Source organism: Cheilinus undulatus, linkage group 10, assembly GCF_018320785.1.
Source record: "Cheilinus undulatus linkage group 10, ASM1832078v1, whole genome shotgun sequence".
NCBI lineage: Eukaryota > Metazoa > Chordata > Actinopteri > Labriformes > Labridae > Cheilinus > Cheilinus undulatus.
The window spans coordinates 13,736,386-13,749,841 of NC_054874.1; the positions used below are offsets into that span (position 1 = coordinate 13,736,386).

At 38.3% G+C, this 13,456-nt stretch overlaps 1 protein-coding gene across 1 annotated transcript in view; it reads left to right on the forward strand.

The window, feature by feature from the left end:
* Positions 1 to 13,456, forward strand: part of LOC121516755 (gamma-aminobutyric acid type A receptor subunit pi) — a 29,147-nt gene that overhangs the window by 14,578 nt on the left and 1,113 nt on the right. Inside the window, exons 6-8 of the mRNA XM_041798164.1 lie at positions 871 to 953; positions 1,180 to 1,317; positions 1,414 to 1,566. Coding sequence (XP_041654098.1) covers positions 871 to 953; positions 1,180 to 1,317; positions 1,414 to 1,566 — 374 coding nt within the window. The remainder of the gene's footprint in view (positions 1 to 870; positions 954 to 1,179; positions 1,318 to 1,413; positions 1,567 to 13,456) is intronic.

Genomic DNA, 13,456 nt, shown 5'->3' on the forward strand with positions numbered 1-13,456 from the left:
TCTGGACGTAATAACTTCCAAACATAATAGAAACATACCAGCAAATACTTTAGCTGACTGCTGGTTAACAAGCCACATCACTTAGATTGAAACTTATGGTTTAATTCTAAATAGCAAAGCATGGCAAATCAGGGAGTTTCATCTACTCAATAACACATCAATATTGTTACAGAAATATTTGATACTGATTTCTGAAATTCTCACAAACGTATCACATGGATACAGAATAATTTTACCAAGTAAAACAAACTTATTTTTAGGTACTGTATGTTTGTCAACCTTTGGGTCAAAGCCTGGCATGGAAACTGTGGAGCATGCAGAGAGTCCATGGTTGAATTTGGGTCCAACTGAGGCATGTACTAGAGAAAATTGCTCCCCTAATCCATTATCTAGCTGTGTTTGACTGGTCTCAAGAAATTTGATTCAATGATTTCTGTCAAAAATGTGTGTTAGCATGTATCTTTGGTTCTGTGTTAGTTGGACTATCACAATATATTCTCCTCTAAATGTGTCTGATGGTATGTAAAATGGATGTTTTGTAGGTTCATGCTGTCCATATTGATGTTTGACAATATTCTGCTGTTGCTGCTTTTCTTCAAAATTTGCATATTTTTCTCCACCTCCAACAAAAGTAAGACAGTGATGTCCTGAGAGATTTTTAATGAAATCATGACATGAATTATACATAACTGATGCATGAGGAACACAATTGACTGCTGCTGACACCTCAGATACTTGTCCTTGTTCTTGTTGTGTTTGCTCTCAGGGGAAGACTTCATCATTTTCATTTATTTTTAATCACATTCTTTTACTTCGAAGCAGGATCAGTGTTTGAAGGTTTCTAATCATCTCACCCTGACTGCACCACAGCATCACCGCTACGATTGCCTGCAACATGGACCTGACCAAGTACCCCATGGACAGACAGGTGTGCACCCTGCAGCTGGAGAGCTGTGAGTACCTGTAAGCTCCACCCTCACCTCCATAAAAACTTCCATCCACTGTGTAGACGGAGCTTCATCACCATCTTTTCATCATCTTCATTTTCATCATCATCATCTTTGTAGTGAGTATCATACTGAAGAGAGCATGTATTCCCTCGATAGCCAGATTCATCAGATCTTAATTATAGAGCCTGTTTTGTTGTGTGTGTGTGTGTGTGGTTTTGTGTGTGTCCAGGGGGCTATAACCTCCAGGATGTGGTGTTCTATTGGACCAGAGGGAACGATTCAGTAAGGGGTTTGGACACATTGCGGCTGGCTCAGTACAGTGTAGAGAGCTACTACACAACAGTGTCTGAGGCGGTGTATGAGACAGGTACAGTAGGATATTTTATTATCAGTAATATAGACCCATCTCCTCATCTTTACATTCTTTTAAATAAGCTGTGTGTCTTTCTATGTCTCCTTACAGGCCAGTACCCTAAGCTGGTGCTGCATTTTGCACTGCGTAGGAACGTGTTGTTCTTTATCTTGGAGACGTACGTTCCCTCCATCCTATTGGTGGTTCTGTCATGGGTTTCTTTCTGGATCAGCCAGTCTTCTGTTCCAGCCAGGACCTGCATCGGTCAGTAACAGATCTCTTTCTGCTTTTATTCAAAGTTACAAATGTAATGTTTCTAAAAGCACATTCACAGTGCCATTTGAAGACAAGGTATTTAGGCCTCTAAGATGTTTCATGTCAATTTAAATGTCTTAGGGGCTGATCCACAAAAAAATAGCAGAGATTTTTGCAAGTTTGCTGCAGAAATGGCAAAAAAGATTGCGTCTAAATAACAGAGATTGTGCAAAGGAGAAATTCATGCAAATTGCAAACAAAATGCTTGCAAACAGCTCAGCTGAGCAAACTGCGCCACGTCTCATTTACATGTATGTAAACAAGTAATAGGAGGAGGATTATTCAAAATTCAGCACAAAATCGCACAAATAGCTTACAAATCGCACCTGATTTTGTATGGCAGCAAGAACTGTCACAGGCAGTAAAGGTAGTGCAATTTAACAACAAATGAAACCAGGAATTGAATTTGGCACCATTTCCCTCTCTTCCTCTTGCTTCTCCTCTCTCCACTTAAGTCAGTTGTTCCTGTGGATCCAAAGATAAACTTTTTATCAACAACAATGACCGACTTTAGAACAAAAAATGTTTTAAAAAATGAAATATGTTATTAGCCAAATATCTTACTCTGCTGCCATGTGCACCTTCTCACTTATCAGAAAGAAATAAATTACATAATAAAAAACACTCTGAAAGTGAGCAGCAGTATTAGTTTGAAATGTCATTTTATATTTTACAGTACGAATCCAATGTTGGAGCAGTGCGCTGTAACATCACACACCTTTAAATAAATCATCTCAGAAAAAAGTTTACAGACAGGCTAAACTCTTTATGGCAGGATTATTCAATTAGATGCTCAGGGGCCACATGCGGTCCAGAACCAATCCCTAAGTGGCCAAGCCAGAGATGCAGGGGGCAACCTGTTTTGGAAGTTTTCATAAGTTCCAACAGTATTACAGACTTTGAAAGTAACACTCTGCTTAGCCTCACAATAGTCTACCTACAATGCACTGCGTGGCTAGCAATACTGACAGGAGTAGCCTGAAAATACCAAGTATTAAAATATGTCCTTTCAGCTGTTGGTACAACTGTGCATATTTAGTTTTTATGCACTTTAAGATATGCCTGGGTAAGATGTGACCAAAAACACTTACAGAATTTCATTTTATGTTTTCATTCTATTTATTTAATTTTTATTCAAGTGAAATAAGATGTCTACTACCTCAGGCTATGTTCAAATACAGCTCTGTTGTGTTTTATGCACTTTTTGATGTGCTTTTTTCATGTTGCCGAATTTAAAAGGGAGACTGTGAATAAAAAGTGCATATTTTTTATCAATTTGATCTGTATTGGTTCAAAATTTGACATTACCAGCTGTTCACTGGGCGCCGAACATGTCTGGCCCGGCTACATTTCTTAATTATAAAATTTGGCCCAGTTGAATTTGTAATTGATTAGCCCTGCTTTATGATGTATGTAGAGGAAGTTAACCTATATATGATATATTTGTTGGATTTTATATTTATATTTCCTATTTATCTGTAAGTTGTTAATGCTTCTGCACAATGAAAAAACAACTCCGCCTTTACTAAGCCGCTGCAGGCGCACACTGCGATTGGCACATCGAGATGTTTTTTTTTTCCAACACAAAAAATAGTCCAAAGATTTAATCATGCTGTCATACAGAGCAAGAGCAGCATCAGCAGATGGTTCCTTGTATTTTGTTTTTCATAATTATTCTTTTGAAAAGTAGAGAGCGAGTGTATATGGATGACAGAGGGATTGTCATTACACAGCTTTTGGGGGGAAAATAAACACAGCATCAGTCCTGAAATAATTCAATTTTCATGTAAAAGAACACTTTAGTGTCTAATAACAGACTTATGTTGTCTCATATTAACCACTATGATGTGTTTAATGGCCAGTAATATTTGCGCGTCATCGTCCTTCTCCTCATCCTCTGTATTGAATAAATGTCTCATTACTGCTCTGTTCGTTCCAGTTGTCAGCGCACGTCTGTGTATATGTGTGGTGTGAAGTTTGTAGTGTGTGTCTGAGTGAGAGCAGCTGTTAATTGTCACGGTAATAAAAACCCCTGAACAAGTAATTAACTGATAAAATACTGAATTACTAAGCAGGATATTTAATACCATACAGAATGGCTTCTCTCTGCTTTAACAGACCAGTGACTGACCTTGACTTCTAAAAAATGTGTTTGTATGATATGAATGTGTTTTATCAGTGCTTTACCAGTATCCTAGTTGTACATAGTCATATAACAATCCTCTAATTTGCCAACAGCCATGCATTTTGCTGCACGTCTCTGCATGAACAGGTTCTCAGTTCGAAAATTGTGTCCTTTCTTTTTTTCCTGCCTCACTGTAGTCATAGTAGCAGAGGTGTCAAAAGTATTCACATTCATTACTAAGGTAGAAGTATAGGTAGAAGTTGAAGTATCAACTCAAGCTAATTTATTTTGAAAAGTGGAGTTATTTTCGCACATACTGTATATAGCGCTAAAGTTAGCACTATTAGCGCAGTGTAATAAATCTTAGTGGATGGTTCCATTTAGTCAGCGTGCATGCAAGCACACTATACATTCAAGCATCCCTGAATCCAATTGAAGAGGTGATCTCTGGCACACTGGGTACACTAATCTGTTATTAGAGTTCTGAGGCAATTCTAAAAGTCTCCTCTCTCTTCAAAAACTGTTCTATCTAAACAGCACTGACCTGTTTCATCCTTTGAGCTGCACGGTAGAAATGGAAGTAGTAAGAGGATTGTTGTTGGTAACTTAAATATAATGAAAACCTTCACAGTAGAGGGACAGACTCCACTGTCTACACTGCACATAAACAAATGCAGCCCTGAGTTGTTGCAATGGTTGTCTCTTCTTTCTACTTTTGGTAGATTTGCAAACAGACTTCACACATACTGCAATTAACTGAATTGGACAGTGTAAACACACAAGCATGCTCGGGCAAATAACAATGTTACCAATGTTACCCCTTTTCCATCAAAAGAACCAGGTGCTCGTTCGGTGCTAGTGCTAATGCTAGTGCTTAGTTAGTTTTAACCACGTTCCTCGTAAGAACCAGTTTGGTTTTCCATCGGCAAGGAGCCAAGTTGGAGTCACTTCATTGCTTAAAATGTCAATACCTCACTGCATACGTAGCCATGCCCCCTGACGTAGCTGGTGCTTCGCTCTGGCCCAGCAAAGAGTTGGTGCTTGCTAAGCACTAGTTTATAGCTGGTGAATTACAGCTAAATATGTTGTTGTTACATACCAAAAAGTCATTTGAATGCCTGTTTATTTATTTTTTTATTATAATGACAAAACTCATCGATATGAAGATATCAAAAGTTTAAATTGTTTCCCCTTCTTTTTTCATAGCTTTTTGTTTCATGTGACCATGCCAGTGCCTGGGTGGTAGAAAAAACAAGAAGCTTAGAACAGTGGCAGCAACCACTGACCACTATGTGGTGCTGCAGCACTGGCATTTTATTCTCTGTTTCTCCAAAACAATGGATATTTACATCACCTGTGAACCCCAGAAAAAACATTGCTACCCTTTCAAAATGTAACATTTGTCATGTTATAATACAATACAGGGACGCTTTTCAAATCATTAAAATGAGAAAACGTCTGAGAGAACTTAGCTTTGGTGACGTTAAATCACTGATATGTCAGAATCCTTCACATAAAACCGACACCACAGACGTATGGACATTTGTGAAGTGTTTGGGTAATAATGCTGCTGTTTGGAAATGAAGGGCAAAAAATCTCTTCATTATCAAAGCATAAGTGTGTGCTATTTTGCTAACATGAGCGTACTCACAATACTTAATGATAGGATCATTGTCAGCTGTCAGTGTTCCAGGGTCACCAGGGTCACCACTTTCCAGCCGAGAACTTACCAGGGTTTTTAAAGATTAGAAAGACACTGAACATCTTTTTAGCCATTTTATAATTCATTTTTGATCTTCCCTGCCGCTATCGGCTGATACTGTCACCATAGGGTCTGTTTGTTTCCCACAATGCATCGTGACTGGGCTGTAACAACCAACTGCAGGCTGTTCCATTGTCACGTCATGCTTTGCCAAATAGAGCATGTGCAAAACTGGAGGAGAATGACTTGTAATGGAGAGAAAGAGACACAGAGAGGCTGTGACGTGTCTCCCTGTGTCACTGCAGACAGCTGTGAATAATGACTCAAATTCCCAAAAGCGCAAGGACTTTTTTTTGTAAAGGCTTGTCTCCTTATCAGTTACTTTATCTAGCTAAACAACAACTCTGTTCCATTGAAAATAGATAAAAATAAGTCTTTTAAGCACACAGGAGACAGCAGAGCCTGTTAACTTGTCTATAGTTTATAGCAGTAGGACTCCTCCCTTGATGCCAGAGGGTGGTTCTATGAGTGTGTGACATCATGAGAAAGCTTTGAACAGGCTACTATATTCTTTACTTTCTTTAAAAGAAAAAAACGGGAATGTCTCTCTGAAATATTTATAGAGACAGCCTTTTGTTCACCTGCGGGCTAGTTGTGTCATCAGCCTTTTATTTTATTAATTGTCACACAGTAGTAGCCTAGAGCATGCTGCTCTTAATGCACAATGCAAAAAACATGATCCTTTGTATTTATAACTATGGATGGTACAGCGACCCAGCGATCAGTCTTCAGAGCACCATTTTTCTTCCATGTACGAAAACTCTCCTTCTGATGATTTAAATGAATTATTATTTATTTATATTGATAGCAGAGAGGGAGAGAGACAGGGTATTGTAAATTAATTTTAATGTTAGAGAGAGGCGTGCTGCACTTTTTATGAGCTTATATCATCAGAAACAGTTTGATTCTGTTATTAAGGCAATTTATAGAAAATCCAATTAGACAAGACTATTCAGCTCTAACTCCTGCTTTTTTTTTTTTTTTTTTGTCAGTTTTTGTCAGGCCATAAGAAACATTAGTCCAAAGTAGATGTGACTCTCTACTGATGCAGTGTCAGTGGCTGTGGATGAGGGGAATGTGATCCTTAAGAACTTTGTCTGCCTTTTACCAGGGTGAAAGTCATCCTTCGTGAGTAATTCTCTTTGTCTGTCATGGAGCCGTCTGAATTCATAGTCATCTGAGAAACACTGAGTCCATGCACCCTAGGTATGAAGTGATCTGATATAATCAGATATAGAGCTGGGTGAGTATGGCTGGAAATTAATAAGGCAATATTAGGGGTGTGAATCTCTCCTTCTCAAGACGATTCGATTTGAATCTCTATTCACAGACTACGATTCGATTCACTGATGATTCATTAAAATACAGAACGATTCAGTCAGATTCGATTTGGTAAAATCTGATTGTAGAATCAAAATAACCTTTTGCTTTAACAAAAATAAGCAAAAAAGGGGAAAACAAGATAATTTCATAATAATCTAAGTTTATTTGATCTTATCTATAAATAGACTAAATGCCAGACCGCCTGTACTAACATTCTGAAATTATGTTTAAGAAAGTTTTCATCACACCCAGGTGTCTTACTTTGACATTAAATTGGGAGATAAATATTAAAATGAGATTTTACTGGTACATTTTCGTGGCCTCAGATGTATTGATTATGTCACCAAATCAATCACTCCCAACAACATGTTACGGTTGTAAACCCTGTGAATAAAGGGTCTGTTGTTACAGTGGTAACTGAAGACTTCTCTGAGTTTTAACTCAGAAAAGTGTAAATGTTCGGGTCTTTAGCGTTAGCATCTTAGCTAAACTTTAGCTCTGCCGTCTCAACAGATGAGACTTATGAGCTGCTGTAGTTCTTAATCGCTTTTCTCTTAAGTGTACAGACAGGCGGACATTTCTACAGTTATCCTTCCTTCATATGAAGTCCACATGACTTTTTCCTGAGGTGCAGAACTGGAACTGAGAGACGTTTTGGTGACGACCGGTGAAACACATCCAGCTCCCTAGCGGGCACCCACGGCAAACAGAACTCTCGTTTAAAGGTAAAAGGTCACCGCGGGTCGCGCAAGATTACAGACACTGAGCCAGAGCATGGTGGAACGGGCTATGAAAACAAGCAGCAGAGCCTCCATGAACTGATCTCTAACGTTAAAACCGGTCCAAAGACCGGTTCGTGACGCATTTTTACCAATCCAGGGCTCCGTGGACTGATGCACTTGGACCGCTCAAATCAAGATCGGTTATCCGATCCATATAGAATTATCTTTACACCACTACGCAATATAATATAAACATTAGCATCCTAATGCAAACAGTCATGAGGGATTGAACTTGTAGTGAGACAGTCACCACCTGCTTTTTTCTATCATCCAGGACTAAAGACAAGTGAAATATGAATTAAAACAAACTTTCAGAAGGTAAGATGTTTGTTCCTGCATCTGGTTCAGTAAAAAAAAGACTAATTGCACTCCAGCAATTAGCCTTCCTCCTGACCTTATGGTGAACTCTGATCAGAGCGCAGGTGTCTGGCTCTGTGCCAGAAGAGAAAGCCAGAAGTTTGGGATTAAATTTACTGTTTTCTGGCACAAATCTCTCTGTTATTATAGTTTTAATGATCTGTAGGGCAGTGTGGCTGATAGATGAACAAAAACACATTATGTAGCTGGCTTTAAACTTCAATGAATGCAGTGGCTTCAGCTAACACTAGACTGAACTGATTTGCCATTGTAGTGTTATGGGGTTGGGGCAATTCCCCACAGAGACTGGTGATGTTATGGGCTGCAATATTCGCCGTTTCACTTTACAGAGACTAAGTGATAACTAGCATTCAAATACCAAATCTGAAATCAGATTTCTGAAATCAATGAAAGTACAAATGTATAAGCAAGGGAGGTTTGGGGCAAATACACAAGTGGATGGGCCCAGACACACAAGGTCAACACATAACACTGCATCTGATACAAATGAACACACATGGCTGAAGGTCACCAGTTTACATGTTCACTTGAACTGAAACACTGATCTTATTCCCATTACTTTTACAGCTATAAACTTGGACTTCCAAAACAGAGTTTGTCTTTTATCACAGGACATGTTTGCAGTGTCTATAAACATCATACAGATGTAGAGAGTTGAGAACTTGGTTTATTAGTTTGTCTTTAAAGCTTTCTTCCATTGTTGTTGTCCCTTCTGCTGTGATGACTATCATCCCCATCCCCCTCTTCTCTACACCTGCACTACCACAAAAGAGCATGCTACATCCCGTGGTGCATTAATTTTTGAGAAGCTGGAGCTGAGTCTCCTGATAGCTGCTCCACACTGACCCGTCAGCCATAGGCTATATTCTAAATAAAATCTATTCTTCAGAAAATAAAAATGCAAAAATTAGACAAAAAAAAATCAGCCACTCATACAGTGTTTGTCCCTAAAGCAATGGACTATTCCAACCAAAATTGTTTGTTGAACCAGGCTGTAAACATGTCTGACTGCACATTAAAAATGGCTGTTTTAACTGGGATGGACTTGTACTGCTTCTGCAGTCAGCTTTAAGCAGACACTTTAGAATCTGCAGCTTTTTTGCTGTACTGCGTTGGCTTCATTTTTCAATCATGGTCTGCTGCTTCGATGTAATCAGCAGAGCTTCCCCCTCTTGGACATTAAAAAATATAGCAGGTTGAGGGCACTTCAGCGTTCGCTTCCCATTGGCCGCTTTCTCCGTCTTCAGTAGTTGAGCGGGTAACAATCCGGTTAAGCTATATCTAGATCAAAATGTGTTCCAGTGGGGTTAATGAGATGGTGATATACTGATCTTAATGTGTTAATAATGTGAAGCTCTCTTGCACAGCATCATAGCCAGCTGCTGATTATTGCTGTTGACGTCAGACACCACACTGACACAAATATAACTTTATATAGGAGCCTCTGCAAGAGGGGGTCAGTGGTAGAGCTGGTTGTCCCTCATAAAGCTCTGGAGTTCAATCCACAGCTCCTGCAGTGATGTTCAGTGCCTTGGAAACTTGTTTTTGTACCCATCCCCTGACTTACACTTTTCCATAAACTCTTCTCTGAGTTTCGAGCAGTGTTCTTTTGTCTTCATGGTGTAATGGTAGCCAGGAATACTGATTAACCAGTGAATTAACCTTGTAGACACAGCTGTCTTTATACTACATTTTTTTTAATTAGTTGATATTACTTTGTAGAGATCTGTTTTCGCTTTGACATTAAAAAGTTTTTTTTTTTCTAAAAATGTTTTTTTTAATCAAAAAAGCCAAATTACATTGAGCGTGATGGATTGATAAAAGGGCAAAAAATCAAAGGGGGTGAATAGGGGAGAGAGGGGTTGGTTGTCACACTCATTGTATCTCGCCACCAGAGGGCACTGTCTGCCAAAATTTGGTATGGAAATTTCCAGAATTAGGTTCAGAGCTCACCTACATAGTCTTCTCTGGAGTAGGACAGCTGAACTTGAGGTGAGAGGACTTGTAGTTCTTTTCATGTCAAATCTTAAATATTCAGCTCCTCAGTATTATTATTCTAGGCTTTTACACAGTGGGTTTCTAACAAAACGATTGTTACCCTTAAAAATGTGTAGGGAAAGCTATATTTATATTGTTGTTAGTTAGCTAACATGTTCTTAGACGGTTTTTAACCTTGAAACTAGCAAGAAATTCCAGTTAGGATTAGTTGTCACATTCTCTTTAGGGTTGGTTGTCACATGTAGTAAGACATGAACATACATATAACTACGGCTCAATTCACAGCCTTTCAAGGAAGTATGGGGGAAGTGTTAGATGTGCAACCAGTGAGCACACAAGCTCTGCTTAGTGGTAGTGCACAGATGCTACATTTGCACATAGCCTAGTTGAGTAGGCTATTACTATTGACCTATGTGGCCTAAAAATGCCCCTGTCCATGGTTCTTTGCTCATTTTGTGTTAAGATACATTAAGTTATGTAATTGTCAACTCAATACAATTAAAGTTTCAAATTTAGTTTGGGCTTCTTGCATTCTTTTTGTGCTTTTTCAAATTAAAATAACATTGCGACAAACAACCCTATAGTGTGTGACAACCATCCCTGTAATGGGGTTGGTTATCACAATGTGTCAGAGTGCCTTTGATAGTAATTACCTCTTTGTTACAATAAGTTGGAAAATGAGAGGGATACACATTTCAAGCCAACACCTTAAGCTTCAATTTAATGTAGGAATGACTACTGAAGGATGTTTTAAAGATAAGCAATTCACACTACAGTGTGACAACCAACCCCGTTCTCCCCTACATTTTATAGGCAATGTAGAATCACCAGAAATCATCAGCTGTCAACTATGAAGCTGCATTAATCAAATATGAAAAACAATACTTTACCACCACTTTCCCCTCAGTTTGACCCTGACATGATGAAACTGGATTGTTACCCATTCAGGTCAAAGGGCAACAGCAAACTGCAGAAAAACAAGCAGGGTCTTGCTGCAGGGCACACCTTCACTGTCAGACCCAGAAGTGATGTCTATTTGACGTATGTTGGAACACAGGCTGATTTTGAACATAGCTTAAGTATTACTCCTGTATCAGTATGCTTAATAAAGTATAGCATTTTTATTGTTAGGTTTGAAGATTTCATTACTTTATTTGATTGCAGTAGTATCCGCTGCTTTATCCTCTGACTGTGCAGACAGATAGAGAGAGGTGGCAATGACCTCTCAAAGTGTCCCTGAAAGTTTTTCTTTACATCCTACAAACCTTTATTGCGTGCTGTCTAGATAAAATTTACTGTGTTATTAAAAAGCTGTAATCAAAAACCTAAATGATAATACAACTTTAAAGGCATTATTAACTGGGGTAAAATACTGTGTTAGTATCGGTCGTCCACTGAATACAAATGAATCACTAGGTGGTTTTTATTTTGTAATTTGTCCTGGCCTGACAGTGATGTTGGCCCCAGTGTAGAGCCTGCAACAGACGTGTGTTAGCCTGGGGGTCTGCTGCCACACAGTCTTTGGAAAAAGAAGATAGAGAAAGTGAAGTTAATGTCACACAGCACTGTGCTGGGTTGCAGGCATCATATTTAAAGGAACGCCCCGGGTTTGTTTTATCTGGTTACCTGACATCTTCCATCTGTATCGAGAGAATAAAATGTTTGAATGGGTTATATCTGCTTTAAATGAGAAGAAATGAAAGACAAAAGGAAAATAAAAAAGGACTCTTCAGAAAAACAGAATTTTAGCGATAATGTGATGTATGTGATAAATGATAGAGCCATGAGTTAGCAGAAGAGTGGATTGCAACCCAGATGAACCACAACTAGTCACATATCCTGACATATTTAACTAGCTTCAACTCAAAGTGTACTCTCAAAGCAAACTTTGAGAGTACAGCCGTTTGTGGCTCAAGCCAGACAAGATACAAAACTTAAAACACGTCTACAGCACCATAAAAAAAAATAAGATAAAATGAAAAATGTAAAAAGGCCTTTAATTCAAAGTGCTACAGACATTAAAAATACACCAACATTTCTAGCCCAATAAATTGAAGGCCTTTTACATTTTTCAAACCATCTTGAGTGCTTGGACCTTGATCATTTGTACTGTTTTTTTAAGGTCTTAAGTGTTCCCCCCTTTTAAGGAAAATGAGGAGAAAATACATATTTAATATTCGGTCTATCCTGCTTGACTGTGTGATCTGTTTTGGCACTGTGCAGCACTCCTGATGCATGACATCAGTTTTTGCCTTTCCCAGACAAACTAAATGAGCAGGATTGTGCATGTTCCCAGTGTAGCTTCACATTTTCTAGAAAGGAAAAGGGAAGAACTGAGTGGCCGAGCATGCCTGGGATCATTAATCAATTACTGCTATCTGGATTATTAGAGTGAGAATGGGCAGCAGCTCTCATACTTATGTAATCCTAACTCTCTATACTTCTTTATTATTATAGCAGAAAACTTTGGCTTGTATCTAGTCCTCTGTAGTTTGTTCTAAAAACTTACAAAACAAAGCATCTGATAGATGAGATGTAAGCTATTACTTTGTTTGATGCTAGCATATACCAGTGATTTTATATAAATATTTGGAAAGTGCTGAAATTTGAGATTCATGATATCAACATGCTTTACATACTACAAATTGATACCTATGGTGCAATTAGGTGGTCAATTTTAGATGCATTTAGCATCTAATGCTACTAACATGCTAACAGTTAGCAGGTGAAAACTAATATTCACATAGAATTTTCCCTGGATGTTTATCATTTGCTGTGCTGCAACCATGGTCAATTCAGAACTTCATCAGGCTATATTTTTCAAGATATGCATTATCAGTTAACTATCGTAACTCAATGATTTATGATTGAAATGATTCCAAAATTGGCAAAAACATTGTTTGGATAGTAACTATCCAACGTCTCACATTTCATTCTGATCTGTCCAACGATATGCCCATGTTGACAGTAAACATTTTCTATAATCAGTACTGTACACTTTTTTTTTTTTTTTTTTTTTTTTTTTACTTCATTCAATTTTTGATTAACTTTCTCAAAAAAGTACAAGACTTTAAATTTTCATGGCAAAAAAATTGAGAAATAAGAATCTGCTGCCATTGCCTCATATGAAATTTGTGTAATCCCCACTTTCCATTGACTCAGTCAGTCAAGCAACTGGTGGGCAAGTCCCATAACCAGTAAGATATGAACCAAGGTTCACACCTCACAACTACCAAGAAATCCTCATGAACTCTAAGAAACATTTGTCCATGTGTGTTGTTTGAATAATTATTGCATCACTGTGAGGTAAAGCATTGATATTATTTCCCTCCTCTGATGAAATGTTTCAAAAGATCAACATTTTTAATGTCATTGACATTTTAAGTTTCATGACATGTTTATTTCTACATGCGATCATTGCCTACTGTGCTGGACATGCATGTGCAAACCTCACATCTTCAGTGGCTTAGT